Source organism: Odontomachus brunneus, unplaced genomic scaffold (genome assembly GCF_010583005.1).
Source record: "Odontomachus brunneus isolate Ranch 3 - 2012 unplaced genomic scaffold, Obru_v1 Obru_scaffold_154, whole genome shotgun sequence".
Lineage (NCBI taxonomy): Eukaryota > Metazoa > Arthropoda > Insecta > Hymenoptera > Formicidae > Odontomachus > Odontomachus brunneus.
In genome coordinates this window covers 699,940-721,388 of record NW_022639604.1, presented here as the reverse complement: position 1 = coordinate 721,388, position 21,449 = coordinate 699,940, and the positions used below count along the sequence as shown (strand labels likewise).

The 21,449-nt window shown below is 41.6% G+C and overlaps 1 protein-coding gene across 2 annotated transcripts in view; it reads left to right on the top strand.

Annotated features, from left to right (window-relative positions):
- LOC116850765 (lysine-specific histone demethylase 1A) overlaps positions 1 to 21,449 on the top strand; it is a 240,016-nt gene that overhangs the window by 34,244 nt on the left and 184,323 nt on the right. Inside the window, exon 11 of one of the 2 annotated variants that reach the window (XM_032829404.1) lies at positions 17,856 to 17,906. The exons of the other annotated variant lie outside the window; for it this stretch is intronic. Within the exon in view, the coding sequence (XP_032685295.1) occupies positions 17,856 to 17,906 (51 nt within the window). The remainder of the gene's footprint in view (positions 1 to 17,855; positions 17,907 to 21,449) is intronic. 2 annotated transcript variants of the gene reach the window in all.

The window sequence follows — 21,449 nt, the reverse complement described above, 5'->3', positions numbered from 1 at the left end:
ATTATTCACTGAAATATAGAAATGGATTTCTGATCCATCCGTTGTTTGATTATTATATAATAAATATGATAGATAACGCTGTTTGTTTTAAAATACATAATCTAGCTACTGTATCATTGCTAGCATTTTAAAATTAGGTAGCAAATCAAAATTTAGGTTACGTTAAGGATCTGCAGTTACTGTGGAGTCACGAAGCGCCGTGAAATTGGTACTTAATGTATTTTAACCTAAATACGGAGAGAATCATCTTTACAGGGTGCTATAGAGCTACTTTTTTTTAGAAAGAAAGTAAAAAATATTGAAATTTTTATAACAATTTGAATCATTTTTAAGTTCTAACATTTGCCATATTAATTGCACCATTTTGAATTTGTCAATTTTAATATCAGATTCGTATTCAGCATTTTCGAAAAAAACCCTTAAATTTAAATAAACGTAATAGAAAGCTATCTGGTAAATCGTCAACAATCTAATTCACAGTTTTCCCGCAATAGACTCATATTTAACCATGAATATTAAACATAGCCGACATAAAAAAAATTTCGCTTTAGTGTGTGTATGCTGAAAGTTCTAGCAACACACTTAATTTTGATTGCAATGAAACTTCTCTAGCACGTTACATACCATAATTATAATAAAACGATAAATAACGAAATATGACAAAATGCATGAAAATAGCAACCTTTCTTGCAACTTTAACTGCAAATTTCTCAAAATTTTGATGGGGCACTTTGAAAACCGGATTCAGCGTCTAAAAAACTGCAGGAAATGACTGAAGTTTCGGTGTCTTTTTTTGTATTGAACTATGCAGTTTATTTCGCTCACGCCTATATTCTAGCTACCTTACGCCGGAGATATTTCTCTCGAGTAAGGGAGCTAGAGTATATACGTAAGCGCGAAATAAATTACTTTTATTTCTTACTTCAACTTACGCCAAGCTCACTCCGCGCATTGTAGACGAGCCTTTATGTCCAGTAAGAAGTCCAGTGGGGCAACTTTGACGGCTATTACCGTCCTGCATCGACCGTGTTGCCGTGTGCTATGTCTGCATTGATTGCCGGCACACAGTTCGACGGCGTTTTAGCAATGCAAAGGCCGGCCGTAAAATTTACAAAGTAACCTGTCCGTCCGTCTATCCGTCCTTTTCTATCAATTATCATTTGCGCAACGCGTGACGACGTACCGTTAAGAATAATGTTAACGATCCCGCGGCAGTACCCATTCAAAGTGAAACTCTATCTGTCGATAGGTTAACTGCTCGCCTCTCTCGCGCGACTCTCTCGCCGGAGAAGCCGTGCGCGGGCGAAGAAGCGCGAAACGGCGCACCGTGTCGCTTCCTGGCTCATACGATGCGGTTCTTATTAGGTGTGATCCCCCGCGCCGATGCGAAGCCGCGCGGCAATGAAAGCCGTGAACACGCTTTGGTGTACGGTACGAGCGATCGTTAGCGATAAATTCTAAGGGCGGTCTCGGGAATCTTGGATTTCGGTAGGGCACATATTGGATATCCGCGGTAATTCAATCGGCTCTTTAAAATCCCAAACGCTCCGCGTTCGCATGCACGTCCGCTGCGCGGCCGTACAGAGAAGCTAATAGAGCGAATAATGCCTGGAACGAATGTCCTCATGGCGAGGAAACGAAGCGGCGGTAAACGCACGCGCGACACAGACGAAATAGACATTTCATTTCATATAAAATTCGCAAAGGCTGGAGTAATTTCGATAAGCGCGCAAAAGGAAAATCCCATTTGTCGAGATTACCAGACGCGCCAGACGCGCTTCCCCCGCCGTTTTTGCATCTTTAATAGCGATATTAAATAATTTCGGCGACGTCGAACGAAAAATCGGACGTTTTTGCTCGATTGCGCGTTATCCGATTGCACTCTCTGCGCAGATCTGGTGTATCCTGTTATGTATTCTACATCTGGCTGAGTCGATTTGTTTCAAACTCTATAGTTTAACACACAGTTCCAGTTCCGTAATACTGTTGCCAGCGACTAACAATATGATATTATTGCGTCTTATTAAGTTACATATAAAATATAATCAAGTATGAAACTATTCAGAAAGATTCCCCATCAGAATTATTTCATTTCCCTAGAAGGCACAATAAACATCTAGGGAATAACTTTACGCACGCGAGTAGTTTCACAGTACCTGCTTTGATAATTCGAAAAATTGTACGGCCAAAAGGAATGGAACGAAGTAAAAGATACATGCATCTCGAATTACATTCCTTCACCATCTTCAGTGAGTTTCAGTTGTCAGTTAAATTTTTGTACAATCAACGAAAAACAGTACGGCAGTCAACGTATTGTAACATATCGCTACCACGATTTATTTGAGGAATTCCGTAGATCATATTGTATTTGTCTTTGTGCAATTTGTAAAACAGACTTTGTTTACATAAAGACATAGGAAAAAAATTAACGCTATTGCACATATATGATTTTGGTAGCAAGGTGTAAGTAGAATTGAAAATTTTGATAACGATATACCATCGAACAACTTTATCTTCCTTTTTAACCTATCTTTCTTCGTGATTTTGTCATGTTAATTTTACGGTTGTTTATTGATTATTAGAATAAAAGGAAAGTGTTTGGACTAATTTGTATATTTCCTCGATTAATTACAAGTGTCACTTTATGGATACTTTACTTTCACATACTTTGCAAGAATTTTTAGTGTGTACACTCTTGCTTCTGACATCATAAATCAAACGTTCGCCGCGCGGATTTGCGCTTTCGCCAGTGTTATGTTAGGTAAGTTGTGTTAGATGAGTCCTCTTTTCGCGTATGCGCAAAGAAAATATCAGAAAGTGCAGGAATGTACAATCGTGGGCAGAAATACCATATATATATATATATATATATATATATATATATATATATATATATATATATATAATTTTAAAACTATATACATATATATATATATATAATTTTAAAACTATTATAAATAATTTCGAATAAATTTTGAAACATCTTGTCTAACAGAAGAATTCTCCTAAATGTCGTTAAACAATATATATATATATTTATTGTTTAACGACATTTACGAGAATTCTTCTGTTAGACAAGATGTTTCGAAATTTATTCGAAATTATTTATAATAGTTTTAAAATTATTTATAATAATTATTTATAATATATATATATATATATATATATATATATTATAAATAATTATTATAAATAATTTTAAAACTATTATAAATAATTTCGAATAAATTTCGAAACATCTTGTCTAACAGAAGAATTCTCGTAAATGTCGTTAAACAATAAATAAATAAATAGATTCTGAATAAATTTTTATAAATTTTTCAAAAATTTGCAAATAACTTTTTAGGAATATCTAAATAAGGACTATACACAGGACCTTTAAATAATCGAATTACGTATTCTACTGATTCACACATTCACGTTACATTCAAAACGCATGCCCGAAAAAGGAACTCATCTGACGGCACTTTGTCCACCTTCACCGAATTCGGTTCTTATTAGACGCGACGACGTTTGGCGGTAGTACTTTCGCAACGGGAACGCGAACAGGGCGGTCGCCGTTAGAACGTCCGTAACAAACTGTTGGCGAAAGTAAGCATCTCGAGATCTCGCTTTGTGGCGTCATGCGGAGGTTTTACAGTCATGAGGATCGGGTAACTTCAACACCTCGCCGTGTTCTGCGTTTTTTATTCTTCAATTACCATCTCCTTCGCACAGCCTCTATCGTTCTCCCTTTCCCACCCCTCCTTCTTCTCCCTCGGCCGTCTCTTCGCCATCCTCAGCGCGTTCATGGATCGTTCTTAGCGCTCGTATGGACAACCGACCGCTAGTCTCGAGCGCGCGCTGGCTTCTCCTTCGAGGAGAGAATTCCCGAGATTTTTCTCCGCCGTTCCCGCCGGCTACGAGGAATTTTAAGTAGCGTCCCCATTTTTTCGCTCATCCATACATCTCGTCACGGTGGACAGTAGCGCGACGTCGAAGACTCGCGTACCTTCTCCCGTGGGATACCGTGGTCGCCCGCGTCGTCACTGTCTCACCGGCTCTCCCCGAGAGCCGAGATTCCGAATCTCGATAGCTCGCGCGCGCGGGCTCTTCCCGCGGCCAAGTTGTCAACGGTTAGTTAACGAGATGCCGAAATTTTTATTCGGCTAGGATATACAAGTATTTCTGATATTCCATCGGTCTCGATGTGTTCACGGGGAGACCTGAGATCGATTGCGATGCATCGTTCCGCGGGGTAAAATACAAAGTGAGATGTCTCTGGGAAAAACGGTGGCTGTATCGCTGCGTCTTCACAGATAGTACCGTCTGTGATCAATGAAGGGTTACACTTCTCAGGCTGGAATTGGGTCCGATACAACGTATCCGTCCGCAACGGCACACGCGTCTATCGACGTACGGTAGTCGATACTCACCCTTACGAACGAAGGTGCAAATAGCGGCGAATAGATCGCCGATAAATTCCCCATGGGAGAAGCAGTCCCGATTGCTTCGACGCGGCGCATAGGTCTACGGGAACGGATATCGAGTGACTTGAACGTCTCTCCACTTTCCTCCCATCTTGTCTCTCAATTTTCCCCCTTTCCCTCGCTCACTTTGTCTCTGTCTCGTTCTCTCCGGCTCTTCCGCGCTTTCTCTCGTGCTCACCCTCGGCCGCGACCGCCACCATTTTCGCCCCCTTCGTCCCGTACGGGTCACCGATCGCCGGTTTCGTCCGTCTTGCGGGCACCTACGAGAGAGGGCAAGCTGGTTCGACTCGAGTCGAGCCAGCCGGGATCGCCTGAGATGTAACTGGAGAGCACATTACCTGGTATTAAGTCACCGAGATAACTACCTGCGTGGGAGGTTCCGCGCACCAGGGCCCCGCTAAAGTACGACGACGCGACCGCCGCGCTGGCTTGTCGTTTTACGAAATATTCGAATTTTTTCAAGCGCGTCAGCGCGCGCGCGCGCGACCGAGCGAACGCGTGCGACTTCAGGAAGAGACTCTTACGTGGCGTACGACGGGAGACCTCGGGGAGCCGGCGAGCCGAGAGTCCGGACCGACAGCGGAATATACTGTGCTGTCCTTCTCCGATTTATATGAAACACCGCTTACGCGTTGATGAGGGTCTTAAAGCGCGCGTCCGCCGCTTTTGTATTTCGCGCTCGCGCGTGCGCGAGCGCGATACACTCGTCATTTTTATTAGCGCGTTTATCCTGTACGTCGTGAAGGGTGTTCGAGAACTCTGTTTGCACGAATGTCCCGAAAACACATAAAACATTGTAGAGATTCTTCTCTTCCTTTCTCCTCCTGCTTTTTTCTTTTTTTTTTTTTTAGTTAGTTACGGTGTTGTTATATAAGAATCACGTATTTTTGTTGATATCTATATCGTTATATTTTGGAGACTTTCGACGTGTGTGTTTTTGTGAAAACGATAAATTAGATAAATGTTGGATTTTTTACGTAAGGTTCTTTTATCTAGACCGTTGTAATTGTTACTGTGGCTGATGATCAGGTGCGAGATAATCAAATCGTAACACGAAACGTTGATCAGCGAGTGATGTTTTAAAAATTAATATTTCCTCGTTTTGTTATTTCCGCACGGCTACTGTTTCATACAAACATTTCCGTGATAAATTGCATGAAATATCGAGAAATATGTATTTTTATATTACGGTTCTGTATTCTCGATTTATTTGTCTTTAAATATTAACTAACGCGAGGGATGTGTAAGCGAACCGATATACGGGAATTTAATTTATCGTATTTTTCCTTTTTTTATTTTTTTCTTTTTTCGGAAAAACAAACAATTATTCTCTCCGTTAATTTCTCCCCTCGATATATTTTACCGCAGGAAATTTGAAAGTTTAACGACGTGATATCAATTATTAAACAGCGCGAACGATGATGTTCTTCTCTCTCTCTCTTTTTCTCCTGCTCTGCCCCTCCCCTTCCTCTTTCTGTCTTACAACTCTGACGGCGAGATGAATTTTTGTAGGTGGGAATTTCTTAAAACGGCAAGGCCGACAAATCGTACATTATAGGAAGGCGATGCCCGCGTACGCGGAGGTGTACTGGAATTTGCACGTTTATTGTCGCATTAATAATTCATGGTGTTGCGCAATTTTTAATCAGCCGCCGTCTGCCATTGATTGATGCTGCCCTTGCGCCCCCACGGGGCTCGAATTTACATACAGAACGAAAAGGAAAAGTATTGACACATGATACGCTCCTACCAAACAAGCAGCAAAATCCAATCGGGCGTTATAATGGCGTCGTTTTCTTTCTACTTCTGTCCTTCCCAGCCGTCGACTAACCCTTCTCTCTCTCCTCCTCCCCCCCACCGTCTTTCTCTTTCCGTCCATATCTTTCTCCTGCTCTTTCTCTCGCCATCGCGTCTCCACAAAGAAGCTAACAAATCGACCGCGAGCGCGATGCGCAGGTGAGGCTTTTTATTAAAAAATTTTTATTGCGCTCCGCGCAGCAAAGCATACGTCGTCGTCGTTTCGGGCTCTGCTCGAAAAACCTGTTTGCTCTGCCGCCACCATCACCACCGCCATCGCTTCCTTTCGGGAGATATTGCTTTACAATACTATATTATACTGCGTGGTACGTCGAATTTCGCCTGTTTGGATTTAACGAGACTCGCCCGAGGACCGCGCCGCCTCGCCTCGCCTCGCCTCGCCTCGCCTCGCCTCGCCTCGCCTCGTCTCGTCTCGTCTCGCTTCATCTCGCTTCATCTCGCTTCGCAGTGCTCGTCGTCTCGCCGTGCTCGTATACGCGAAGGGCCAGTATACACCTCGGCCCTTTGGGCATAACAGCGAATTACGCGTGGCGTGACGTAGGTGGATACCCACGTTGTGGGTATCCGCATCTTTCGATAGTGGACGTATATATCGCGTGCATCGAATTTCTTTCTCGCGCGGATATTGGCGTAGAGAGGCGCGCGCGCGTGCTTCGTAGGTGTAGGCATCGCATGGGGCATTAATCCCATCGCGTTGCAAGAAGACGCCGCACATTGTCCATCGGGCCCATCGCACCGGGCGCGCGTCCGCAAAAACACGTCGGAATTCTAGCAGGGGGATTGGCAACTTTTTTCCGATATCCGCGCCGTGGCCGGACTCGAATGAACGTTCGAGCAAGCGGCTAGGCTGCTCAAGTCGCCCGCTGCAAACCGACCGGCCGACGACGCATGTACGGACAAGCTTTATGGCTCCATAAATCGCCGTTTCGGACTCTATTGTCTCCTTTCTCTCTCTCCCTCTCTTTCTCTCTCTTTCTCTCTCTCTCCCCACTCCGTTTCTCCGTCTCTCTATTCGGCTAGTTAACTGAGACGTCATTAATAACGGAAATGGTCGTCCGATTAATCGAGCGGCGGATAAAAAACACTGCTGTTCGTGGAATCATTCAAACGAGAGATTGATGCAAGTTCCACGAGACTTCCGCTTTCCTGATTTTTCGGGTCAGTGCGGATGCAAAAACACGTACCTCGCGCAAACTCGCGGATCGTGATAAAATAACAAATATGATTTTTCATGGGAAATTAGGGATACGCGTGTTTTTTATGGAACGTTGCTATTCGCGGTGATTTACATATCCCGGACTCCCCCACCCCTCTCGCGACGAATCTATCGATGACCGCGGGTCTCGTCAGTGATAGACTGTGCTCGCGTTAGTATTCGTACTCTAACCAAAATTCGGCGAATTTTAATGATTCTCCTCGACGAGTGGCGAAAAGGTCTGAGAGGTGGCATTCCGCAGTGGTTAGAGGTGCGCTCATTGCGTGTTCATCGTCGTTCAGATGTCTACGACAGAGGAATGTTCTTTACGGCGATGTCGCGACCTCGTCGGGGACAAGTGAACTCGCAGTTCATCGAGCGTTGCGTTACACGAAAATTGTGGACACGTTCCAGAAGTCAAGACTCGCGGCCGCAAAATACCGATTGCATCGGCTACAGTATTATCCTAGATTACATTCCGCTTTCGAAGGGCGCACGAGGGGGATCGAAAATTCAGGAAATTCCATCGTGAAAATCACTTTCGGCCGCACCGCCGCCGGTGTACCGCAACGAGCCAGAATCGGGGGCGGACAAGTACGACTCTTGGCATTCTGCGGATTATTTGTACGCAATCTGTAGGTCGTGCCGCGGGGACGAGAAAGCGAAAGAGAGAATAGGAACAATTTCCTGACTCGCGTGTTGGTGCGTGTGTAGCGGCGCGTGAGAGAGGCGCCTCGAGGAGGAAACAGGACGAGCGGGAGGAAGCGGGGAGATGAAGAAGAAGGAGAGAAGGAAGATGAAGATGAAGAAGAAGAAGACGATGACGATGACGAAGACGACGACGACGACAACGACAACGACATAGAAGAGGAAAGGAAGAAGAAGAAGAAGAAGAAGCGGTATATGGGGGAAAGGTTGGTGGTGGTAGGGTAAAACGTTGGGGAGGAACTGCGCTGGCGTCAGAGAGAGGAGAAAGAGAAAGAGGGGGGGGGGAGAGAGAGAGAAGAGAAGAGTGTTCCTCTGCCGTCGTGTGCTCTCTCGCGCAGCCTCTCTTCGTTCGCTCAAAGCTCCGGGCAGGTTCTCAGAAGCTACCGGTGCTGGTGGAATCCGCGTGGAGCTGGATTATACTGCCAAAGGGTATATTTATCGGGCGAGAATGTATGCAGAAGCGCGGACATCGCCACAAAGGGACCGCCCCTGCGGATTTAGCCTTGACGCAACTTCGAGAGTGGACTCACGGATTCAAACCCGGGGCCGCATCCACCGTAGTCGACCAGACTCTCCTCCTTTTCCTCCTCCTTCTCATCCTCCTCCTCCGCGAGTAATGGATTACCCAACTTTCCTTCTTGCGCCACCAGGCTCCTTCCTCGTTCCTTTACGTAAGTCTCTCCCTCTGTAACCTATGAGTCCGTTTTATTGATACGTTTTATTGAAGCAGCCGCGTCAAGCAAGCAACGGCGGCCGGGCTGCCGTTTATTCGCTCATGACGCGAGAAAATGGACGTTTCTGGAAGGACGCTCTGACGTAAATTCAGAACGAACAGCCGGCGCTTTTGCTACCTCCGAGGATGACTCCTTTTTTTCCTCTTTAATGGCCAGATATTGGCGAATAGAATCCGTACGCACGATACCGTTTACATCTGCTTCAAGAGTACTTCTCTCGGTGCAATATTGAAAATGGGGTTGACATGAGCAGCGGAGGATTGTTCATTTCTTTCCCTGATGTTCCCTGATGTTCGATATCGTTACATTTGAGAGCGATTTAAATGCACGATGGGCTTTAGCCAACGATCTCCGAGAATAAATTCGGAAAAAATTATGTTTCACGGAAAAAATTTATCGAATTAAGGCCCTTGTACAATGCGAGGGAATAGCGATAGCGATAGAAATAACACAGGCAATAGAAATAGCGATAAGGACAGAGAAATCCAACATTCGGCAATGCATATATCAATGTAGATCGGAACACGGATAACGATAAAATTTCCGACAAGTTGGAAATCTATGTCTATCGCCTTATAATCTACCAATCACAGCGCTCGGATTTTTCATTCTGTTTATATACGCTATATTGCTTTAATTTCTTTTCGCGGCACACATACGATCAAGTTCAGTTTTGAGTCGACTTGTCAAATAGTTTAAAAAATAGATCATCCCAATTATTATAATAAAAATGATTTTCCGAATGATGAATTATTGTCCAACACACAAGATACGTTTGATGGCAATAATGGCAACCAAGTGAGCGATAATATAAAATTCGGCGATGAACTTCTAATCGACCTTGTACGATCTTACTTATATGATAAAAAATGAAAGATTATAGGGACGCAAAATTGAAAGGGACGCATAATGTTTGCATTATGCAGATAAGTGTCAATTCATCTTCCATTTTACTTAAATATAATTTGCGTAAAAATGTAATATGCACAACAATGTATACATATGAAAACATTTCAGATGTATTTTCTCTGTAATATTTTAGTTCAAACATTATAAAACTTACCAAAATTTAGTTGAAACACTATAATACTTATCAAAAGTTGCTAACAAAAACCTGAAAAAGTACTCGAAGGCAATTTTGAACGTTTTGATATAATATTACAATTTATCTATCAATAAACTTCTTTTGATGTTTTTAGGTTACGTTTACCTGAAGCAGATAAAAGAGCAAACTACAGTCTATATGTGATTTAATTGGTTGGTCTTTATTTCTTTCGCGACATTGTATAACGGAAAGCGACAACTATATATCGTTTATTTGTATACTATTCCTATCGTTGTTCTTATCGCTGTTGCCTGGCATAGGGCTTTAATCTAAACTCAGGGAGAATACATTAATCAGATTGTTTGATGAAAAATGAATGAACCATAATTTTAGTTAACCAGAAAAATTTTATTATATGCGTTTTGGTTAAAGTAATCAGACAAGTTTGATTACAATAACAAAATTATATATATTCATATTTCTTATTAGAAATTGCATTACTGTTTTTAATTGAAAATTATCTCTTAAGGTAAGATGACCAGATTTCCCAGTCTTGAATTCGGGATACTTTATAAATGTGTGAAACGGGCGGCGGGAGAGGTGAGTTAAAAGATCCTGAAATTATTTCACAATCATTGAAAATGATGGCAAATCGGTGTCCCGAATCGGTACTCGAAAAAATTCGGGACCAAGGGTGAAAAATCGGGACTGTCCCGAAAAAGTCGGGACGTCTGGTCACCTTACTTAAGGTGTATGATAATTTTTGCTCGAAATTAGCTATTTAATTGATTCGATGCTATACTACATTTAAAGAATTTATCTTTATTCTGGTGGAATTTGAATCCGAGATCTCCGGATTGCGAGTCGTCTGTTTGCGCCATTTCTCTACTTTAATAGATTTGTTGTATAAAGAATATTTAACGCAAGCTGTGCCGTGTGCATTACGTTTCTTGCGCTTGTAGAGTTCATCCTATAATATCGCGCGCTCTAATTCGATAGTCTTTTTTCATTAATATTTTGAAATTTTGTGCTTATTTGCAAAATACTATTATACAATAGGAGTTTTGTGCTCTGGTTGTGACATATTTTACCTTCAAACGTAGTTTTATATGTTTGCGTCAGGCGCCCTGTGTATTGTTTACCTATATTGTAAACAACGTCAGCATATAATTGAGTTGACGAGACTTTTCATTTTTTCTTCTATTTCTAGTAGGTATTCTGTCAAGTCTTTCCCGATATTTTTGGCTATCCCACTTATCTCTTCTTCAGTTTTGTTTTCTCTTTTCTTTCTCTATTTTTCTAAACATAAATTCCCTTTTCCAAAGTATATTATATAATAACCAAGAATTTTATTTAGTTTTACCAAAAGTAGTTTAACCAAACATATCATCCTGATACAACCATGTTTTTTTCCGCGTAATCATAACAACCATACACTGGCTGTTATTACTAAATATTCAGAAATACATATTCGATTCTTCTTCTTTTATTTCTGATGAGTATTCCATCAAGCCTTCGGCCTTTCCCGAGGATATTTTTGGCTATGCGGCCAAAATTACTTATAACATTTCTTCTTCAGTTTTGTTTTCTTTTTTCTTGCTCTATTTTTTTAAACATAAATTCTTTTTTCCAAAGTATATCTAAAAAATCACAGGTTACGTTCGAACACGTCCTTACGTAGCAGCGTTTAAATCCGATGTAACTTCTCTTTATCTCGATCAAGCGCATCGCCTGAAATGCGATAAACAGCCTAGGTGGTCAACGAACAGTAGATTGATAATAAGGTATTAAAATCCGATCATTGATTATTTCTCATATGTCGTGAGAAGCATCTTCCTTTTTACTAATAAGACGGCGAGAATTCGCGCAGGTATCTCACCAGCTGCCTATAAAAAGCGGCTGTCACTGCCGACGAACAGAACAATTCGCATTATAATTCGAGTTCAAGTTCAAGTTTATTAGAATCATTAGAGTTCATTAATACTGAGGACATAGAGAAAATAAAGTATATTGAGTACAATTCAAGTTAGTTCAAATTTATAAGAACATTTGAGAACAATTGAGAACAATTCGAGTTAGAGTTCATAAGAACATTAAGAACAATTATAATTACAATTCGATTTAATATTACCCACACATTATTGAATAACATAACAGAATCGTAAGACAATAATTGTTATAATCTGAATTATCGAATCAATCAAATCGATCAAATTAATTAATAGACACTCAGACTTAAAATACAAAAATTATTCATAAGTTATTGTGTAGAAAAGGTTTGTTTTCCTAACAGACATTCTCTAACTGATTTATCATTCTTAAAGCGTCGTGTTACATCTTACACTTGTATTCCCAAACCTTCATCTACGAACCTTTTGAGTCCGATTAAATTTGTTTAAAAACTAAAGAAGAAAACGAAACAGGAAGTAAAATTTCAATTCTAGTTTATTCTTCTAAATTCATACACACATATATATACACTTTGACAATCACACAAACTAGTCTATCCCAGGGTAAATTAGTTAAATCCATTGACCCAAAAAGGACAAACAAAATACGTCGAAATCATTTAAGACGTGACACCGAACTAAATCATTTGGGTTATTGCTTAATATAGGTTACAAGGGAACGTTTTTCTATCTTCCAGGAGCACCTTCTATGGCCCATACAAAAAAATGAAATAGTAAGTGTTGTGATTGCATAGTAGAACATCTCGTTACCAGGAAATCTGTTTGTCTTCACCAAAAATCATAATCAGAAAGTTTATTTATCTTCACCGAGAGAATTTGCTTAATGAAACGTGCCACGTTAATTCCACCGGGCTCTGTTTTGCCGTGTCATTTATAGAGTGTTCATTTTTTTCTTCGTAACGGTGCCAGCAATCGCGGTTAAAACTTTTATTCAGGATCCACCGTTACGCGTATACGCGTGTGCAAGCTTGGGTATTAAATCGATCTCGGATCGTTCGATTTTTTCCCCACCCGTTCGAAATTGCTTACTCACAGCAACGATACGCTCCTTCCTACGGTCTATCAATTTTTTTATTGATACACGCGCCTCCGTGGTGCGCACGTCAAGCAGAAGTGGTGCGTCGTTATTTCCCGCAAGGGCCGTAAAACGCGCGTTTCTGCGATACTCAAGGATAAATTCAACATTCTCTCATAAAAGAGTAACTCGCGACGTGCTGCATGCATCGTGCATTTTGACGTGAACCACACAACGATCCCCCCGGCTTCCGTGGGCGAGACTGTAAGCGGAACTGTAAACAGTGTCAGAATCAGGCGGCGGCTGCGCCTTCGCGTTAAATGGACGGTGTAAAATGTGAGGCGCAACTTCTAGCACGCGGCGAACGGTCACTCGCTCTCGCGGATCCGAATGCGCTCGTAGTCGCTCGCTCGTTCGCGCGCGCGCGTGCGGCCATCACGGATAATGGATCGCTCGACTTTACTTCCTACCTACAGCACGCATTTACCTCGCCCGCATGTGGGATCCCGGCGGCTTGCGCGCAGTCGTTTTTTATCGATGCGTTTTATCGAAGTACCGTGTCGGCCAGGAGAGCGGTATCGAACCGACCGCAAGTGCGAGAGCGCGGTGGATTTTAGACGTCGTGCGACGACGACGACTACGACTACGAGAAGGAAGAGATGGACGAGGGGGAGGAGGGCGACGCGTACGAGTTTGCCCGCGAATTTCCGCGGTAATAGAAAGTTTTTGCGGCACCGTTATTCGGCTGCGTGGCCAACGCTTGGTCGTTCCTCTCCCCATTTCACAAGGGCCCCCCCTCCTCCTCCTGCCCCTCCTCATTCAAGAGAATGGGAGAGGAGCCTTCGTGCTCCTAGAGAAGTCGCGCGAAACACGTTTTTGCGGTTTATGAGCGCGCGGGAACACAAAATCGTGCTTTGCGTAATTCCTGGGAGTGGCCGGGTCTCCTTGAAAGGACTATGTAAATGCGAAGGCTGCCTAATACCGAGGCGCGCAGGGACGGACGAGCGGATGTTGCTGTATGAAAATGTAGAGGGAAAAATCGAACGTCGCGCAACGCCGATCGATCTAACGGCCACAATAGCCGGGAAAAGTGTAGGTAGCGTTGAGAGGTCGCGGTTCTCAGCTGCGACGCTATTTCCAGTTCCAATTTTCGTGCTCTGCCGCAGAGCGAGATGTAGCGCGCCTTCGCGTCGTTGGCCTTCGATTTTGTGAAAGGAGGTGATACGTTTCGACTGGAGGTGTTGACGGAAATTCTAACGCGCCCGGTAATCGGAAATCGCAGCGACGGGATTGGTCTGTTCTCGCGCTAGCCTACACGGGATATATCGCGCGCAGCGTAGTTCGCGGGTCTCGGTCAGTCGCGTCTCTCCGGCGCGGCTTTTGCCAGCCGATCGCATCTACGACGTCGAACAAGCTGCATAATGGATCGCCCAACTTTCCTCCTTACACGCGCGCACCTTCCGTCGCGGCGCGACGCGCGAATATCACGTCGGATGGCTTATGAATCAGTTTTATTAATATGTTTTACCACGGCACTTGATCATACGCGGCACGGTTATCGGATCAGCCATTAACGTATGCATTAAGCACGATTCGTATTACATGTTAAGTCGGCGATCCGGTCTCGTTGAACCTTCTCGCACACCTGCGGTCTCGCCGTTATATACGCAATTTATTTGCATTTAAAGAAAATCGACTCGCAGTTTTCAAGTGTCGCTCTGAAAGATGTGCGAGTGCGGTTTAAGAAGGAAGCTTAGGAATGTCGCGCTAGGAGTACCGTGTATCAGGTTCGCACTGAGAGAAGAATTTAGTAAATATTATCAAAATTTTGTTACTATTACTAAGTGGTAGACGTAAATATAGCGGGCCAAAATTATGGCAATACTTATTAATTAATTTAGTTCTGTAAAATAAATTATTTATTTGACAGAAGTAAAATTTATTTGCTTCCAGAATGTATTTGGTAAATAAAACTTCTTGAATAGTTGAGCAAAATAAGTGATTTTGTAGTAGTTACAAAATTTTTGGTAGGTTCAACCAACCATCTGTAATAATAGATATTGAAACGATGTAATAGCTGCAAATGAATGAATTTTTCGTTATGCTGCAACAAAACATACTTATACTTTTAACAAAATAGAACTCATACCTACTGAATTTTTTATTATATGGGATATAACAATTTTATAACAATTATCAAATATCTGCTCATAATTGTAATATATTTCATATTAAATATTTAACATTAAGTAACTATTACTAAATTATTTAATTGATGTTACTGTGAATGCAATTACGTCATACTCTCGATCTATTAAATATTTGGTAATTATTATTATATTTAGTATTAGTTACTAAGGATTCAATGAATTTCTGTAACTAAATGCAGTTTGTTATAGTTACCAGTCTTTTCTCTCAGTGCGGTGTTTTGCATTAACCGAGCTAACTAACTGTTAAATCATATGTCTGTTTTTCTTTCAATAGACAAGGACAGACACATGTTTTAACTGTTATGACCGTCTTTGGACCATTCCACAGTGGACCAGCAGACCTCGAAAAGTAGCCAAAAGTTAATTCCGGAGATGAGATCAGACAAAAATGTTTTATCGTCATCTAAATAAATTAAGCTAGCTATTTTTCAAGTTTCATTGAATTTAATCGACTGGTTTTTATTTGGTAACAAGTTAATGATGAATTTTTATAGATAAATATACTGTTTAATAAGAGGGTTTTTTGGAAGATACTTAATATTGATAGTCCTTCATTATATATATAAGATATTTAGAATTAAATCAAAGTGCGCGCGCGCGGGTTGCGTGAAATGTCCCATGTAAAATATATTGAATTTCAAATGACCGTCATAAAAGAACTTTGGGTGATGAAGAAATTCCGAATTCACATTTTCGGATTCTACGTATAAAAATACATCAGAAGCACACCAGAAATTCCATGTGACAAATTACCTATTAGTCAATGTTATATTAATGTTTTCTGTCTCTCTTCTCTCGTCGTAATTTTAATCGATGTTAAAATATGCGCATGATCGTGATCATTGAACAGTTGACTTGGAAGAGACTAATTTATGACTGATATATTTTTTATCATTCGCACGAAGTAATATCTGACATACGAAAGCTTAAAAGAGATTGCTCTACAGCGGAAGTATTTTCAGATACGAACACGAAAAGTGCTGCACCATTGAGGAGCACCCGTGTTGCTGGTCATATTTTTTATCGACAAACCAAGCGTAACGCGACGTATCTCGCGAAATCCGTCTCCATTCGCAAACGTGCTCTTCACGCAACTTCTGAAATGAGCTCGCGTCCGTCGAAATAGCAAATGCGCATAATGGATTGCTCAATTTCGTCGCTATATGTGCTTCGTTCCTTTTGTTTTTTTTTTTACTCTCGTTACCAATAGTTCTTATCTACTTTGTCCAAGTTCCCATTCGTCGGACCGATACGAGATACCGCGAAAAAAAATATGAATCCTCTTCTCTCGTCGGTGGCTTTGGCTTTGATGCAAGTTTTGAAGTGGTCTCGCGGTTTCCAGCCGTGCATCCACCGAATTCATAATGGTAATGGATTACCGATGCTTTTTTGCTCTTTATCTATCCCTGCTTCGCTTTAGTCCGTGCAAGGACTGCGGTAAAGTCCACCACGCCCCTTCTTGTTCCGCCATTCGGGGAAAATGTAAGGACGACGCCTAAAGGATCCTGTGTGTTAGAAATAAATATTTAAAAACACGAACTACTTTTCAAACTCTTTATTTACGATAATAAGATTGTGATTACAATCGTTTCACATGCAGGCTTTATAGAATTGTTATTAATATTTTTCTATTATTATTCCTGACTTCCTTCTTTTCGTTCTTTCGTTAATTATCGGAACTTTTCGCACGTGAATTCCTCGTATTCGTTAATAATTCTGCGCTTAAACGCGCACGAATCCTACAAAGAATCGATAGCTTCCTTTTCGATTAATCAGTAGTCCGTTGCAGCGCAGCTTCCTGCTTTTAATTAAAGAAGCATTTGCGCGGACGCGCGAGATAGGTGAAATTTATTGCGGCGTGTCTTGTAATAAATTTCACCTACCTCGGCACTCGACATTTACTCGTTCTTGTCGCGGCGGCCGAGAAGCAATGTAATTGTTACACATGTACACATTTTTACGGCCCATTATGTATTATTCCTGCACAACGTCCTGCTATATCTCCCACTTTAGAGCTACGCGCCCGGCTTTATTGATCTTCACCCTTACTTTCCGAGACTTAAGGAAAATGAGGAAAGTAGAATGCAATTAAAACTTGTTGCCAGGAAGTAAGATTATCTGGCGACGGTCAAAGAACCGGCGTCCTAGCGTCGTTTAATCGAAAAACTGACTTTTTGTAATTCAATTGTGCCTTCAAACGTTTGAGCTGTGCATCTTATTTCTCGATGAAGTTTCTTCAAATTTGGCATATGAGGTATTTCGAAGTCGTTGATTACGAATTCAAGATCAAAAAGTTAAAATTCGAAGTGGCAGATCTATAATATACCAATTATAAGTTTTAAAAATTAACAATCTCACTTTTAGCATTATTCGGAATTAACGATATGTTCTCGATATGAAAAAACAAATATTTGCATTTTTGACAAAAAAACTTGTAGCAAACATATTTTTAGAGTTTTAATAATTTATTATAAAAAATAATGCTTACAGAAAATTTTGAAAATATGCAAAATACTGTTAATTGTCCTTAATAAACTGTTAATGCTTTGTATCAATTCCTATTAGATAGTCCTAAAATAATGGTTGTCTTTTTTGAAGTGTATTTTTACTTTTTTTTTTATTTGGTTATGATAATTTAGCAATTAAACATCCAAGCTATTTTTATTTATTTTTAGTTTTTTATGTTTAAAGAGAGGGAAACGCTAGCGTCCTACTGTGGTTCAAAGGGTGAATGTATCGCAAGTATGTATGCACCTTTTCTCGTAAAGATTTCTAAAATTGCTTGTACTAGAAAACCTATAAAAAGAGTCTGGACATAAGGAGATCTAGGCAAAATTATGCAAGATATATATATATATATATATATATATATATATATATATATATATATATATACATTCTCTTTCTCTTTTTCTTTAACCTAGTCTTTACTCACCCAATCCATACTGTTAGTTTGAATACGGAGTACTAAGAAAACATTCAAAGAATTATAAAAATGGGTGGATGTACGATATTATTTTTCAATAATTTAGTTGCTAAAGAATATAGAATGAAAGTCATACCCAAAACTCTTGCACCTCGGGCTTTATGGATACAAAATATACGAATTATAAGATATATTATATATAATTATAAGTATAAGAATTGGGAGCCAATAAAAAATGTATTTTATGAAATATTTCTTTTTATTTTCATACATTTCATTATATTACTTTTTATGGATAATAAAAGAAACATTAAATATATGTAATTTCTTAGTATGTATTCTTTTATATATAGATTTACATAAAAGTATATAAAAATAAATAAATAACAATATGCAGTTCTTTTCAAACTTTGATTTATTATTTGTGTTACTAAAATAACATATTCATATTCATGATCAGATTTATGTCCAGACTCTCATTATAGGGTCTCTAGCTTATAAGTCAACTGATATCTCGCCCACTTTGGAGGAATGAGAAGAGACAGTATGAGAATATCGCGAGATCTTTGGAATTTAATTTCGTGAAAAACGGATATGGTCGCGGACAGTTCACAATGTCGACACACGGCTGATATATACAGCGTACGTTATTATTACCATGATATTTTTAAGCGAGTCACATCCTCGATAAGCCGCGCGAAAGGCAAAGGGCTATTTAGCTCGCCGATCGTCTTGCCTTCGATCGATCTTCCTTCAGCGTGGATTCCCGTAGAAAATTGGAGCCGCCCTCTCACTCTTCCTCCATCCTTCTCTCCCTCGGCCGTAAGAGCGACTTCAAAGCGGATCAAAAAATTAGAAAAGCAATGTTCTCGGATACGAAGAGGGGCAAGAGGAAATCGAGGTCGTCGAGGGTCTCGAGGGGTTCGCGTATAGGGCCGTATCTACGACTTCTCGCCCCGTTACATGGGCCGGGTGTTTCCTTTTTATTCTTTAACCCTTTTAGCAGTCAATCTTGGCACCCTCTCGTTCTTTCGACCTCCCGATTTAGCGATCGGGAGGTATTCGAGGAGTCGGGTTTACAGCGATATCCACTCGCATTGATCCCCAGTTGATCCCCAATGCCGGGCATTGTTGCGCAGGGGCCTCTCTGGCGAATAGTAGTCGCGGATACGTCTCTTTGGCGAAGAACGAACGAAGAAGTGCGCGAGTGCGCACGTGAAAACGGTTATACCCTCTGCCGTCGAGCTGGGACTCGTTTCTTTGAAGCGGGGGATCGAAATGTTTTAGTATTCCGTAGCCGTGTCGAAGATTTACGAGGTAAGAAGAACATGCGGGTCAAGGGGACCACGCATATTAACCGGCGAACTATAAATTCGTGGGTCCCGCGCGCGTATCCCTCGTGTGCCTACCTGCGGAGAGACTGCTTTTGGCTGAAACACGGCGGCAGAGGGGATGGGAGGGAAGGAAGGGGCCCGTGTCAGTCGAACCGTATTTTTAGCGCCCGCTACTATCATCCACCGGCCGAATTCCCGTCGGATTTATGCGCGAACGTAAGCGCAGCCGCAACATTTTTCCGATACATGCGCACCCCGAGCGGGTGTAAGCTTCTTCTCATTTCACCTTTCCAAATTCAGGGGCTCTCTATAGAGTCGTGATTTAGATAGCTGAGTCTGCAAATCAAATACTAAGTCTTGAGTAAGCACGTTTAATGACAAATAACATGTTTTCGTGCAGAAACTCTAGCTAGAGACAGTGTTTAGTACTCTTCGCTGTGAGCAAGTCCCTTAGATCAAACATCGCTAAACCGTTATACAATAACGATTCACAACTGTCGCCTCGACTTAACTGCCGTAATATTTCACATAGACCCTACTTTATCTCAAGAATGTTCAGGTACAACTATCTTCCTGTAACGCTCAGGTGCAACTCTCTCGTCCTCGCTCTTGCATCGCGTGGGATTCCAAGACTTGTTTTTTAACGCTTCTATCGATTCTCTTTTTAGATTTTTTAGAATATTAGGTTAGTCAGAAAGTTTGTTCAGATAAATTTTGCCAATAGATAACGTTGGAAGTTAGTACTAGAAGTATTGTCATTTCTAACCTATAAATGTTGTACAATTCTAAGTCGTGAGTCTTATCCCACTCATCATATTTTCCTAATGTTGCTTTGAGACTTTTGGACTATTATATGTTCTGATTGATCTACGCAATGTGACATTTTTCTTCAGAGAGAACAAATTGTACACGACGATATTCTTTGGTTGTAGACGACAAGAAAAAAAGGTAAGAAACAAGAAACGAAAGGCAGAAGTAATGAAACGAGGCGCAAGGAGCACATTGTAGATTAGGCTTTCCTTGTGAATTTTCGTTGTTTTACCGACAGAGAGGCTTCCAAGGGGCAAGAGAGAAAGAGAGAGGAAGAGAGCGGTGGTATCATCATCCGCGCGAGACCAGCCGATGCTGAAATATTAAGAGCGCGCGTCGGCGCGCGGAATTACGAGCGACGCTCCGGTGTCGTTACATAAGTCGCGCGCTTTATTACGGCCATTGTCAGCGTTTCGTGCGAGCGAGCGAGCGAGCAAGGAAGCGAGCGCGCTGCGCGTGGGAGGCACGTCGCCGCGGTGATGTATTAACGCAATATCGCTAAGATAGTTTCTTTGCAATATCTTAACGCCGTCGCACTCGGGATACATACGTAACTCGAGTGAATCGCGATAAAGATTTTGTCCACCGCCGCGGCGTGACGCGCCCGTATATATCGTTACACGCTCTGGATGCCACGACGGCCGTGTGTACTACATACACACATACACACACGCGCACGCACGCACGCACGCACGCACGCACGCACGCACGCACGCAGGCAGGCACATACGCGCACGTTGCAGCGCGGTAAAGTTTTGTCGTCGGCCGAAACGATATACGACTCGACGAAACTGTTTCCTCAAATTCCGCGCGACGCGGTATCTCACGTTATGGGCGTGCGTGGTGTGAGAGAAATAAATTAGTAATATAATTATATAGCCAGGAGAGACACGTAAAAGTAGGTGTTTGATTTTACAGATCTCAGCGTAGATATAGATCTCTGCGTTGTATATTTATATACGGAATTTTATACGCATTCCTGGGGACATAAGCGCGAGTTGCGTAAATCGTTACGCGTGGAATAATTTTGCATAATTTTCGAAAAATAGTCGAGAGGCCGTGACTCGTCGTCTGAAATTTCAGCCTCATCTCATATTCCTACCTTCTCCTCCACTAAATTCGCACATTCTCGCGACAATGTCGACTACGCGCTACGTAAGCCCGTAATTAAATTATCCCGTCACGAACGGTCCTCTTCCAGCCCCCCCCCCCCCC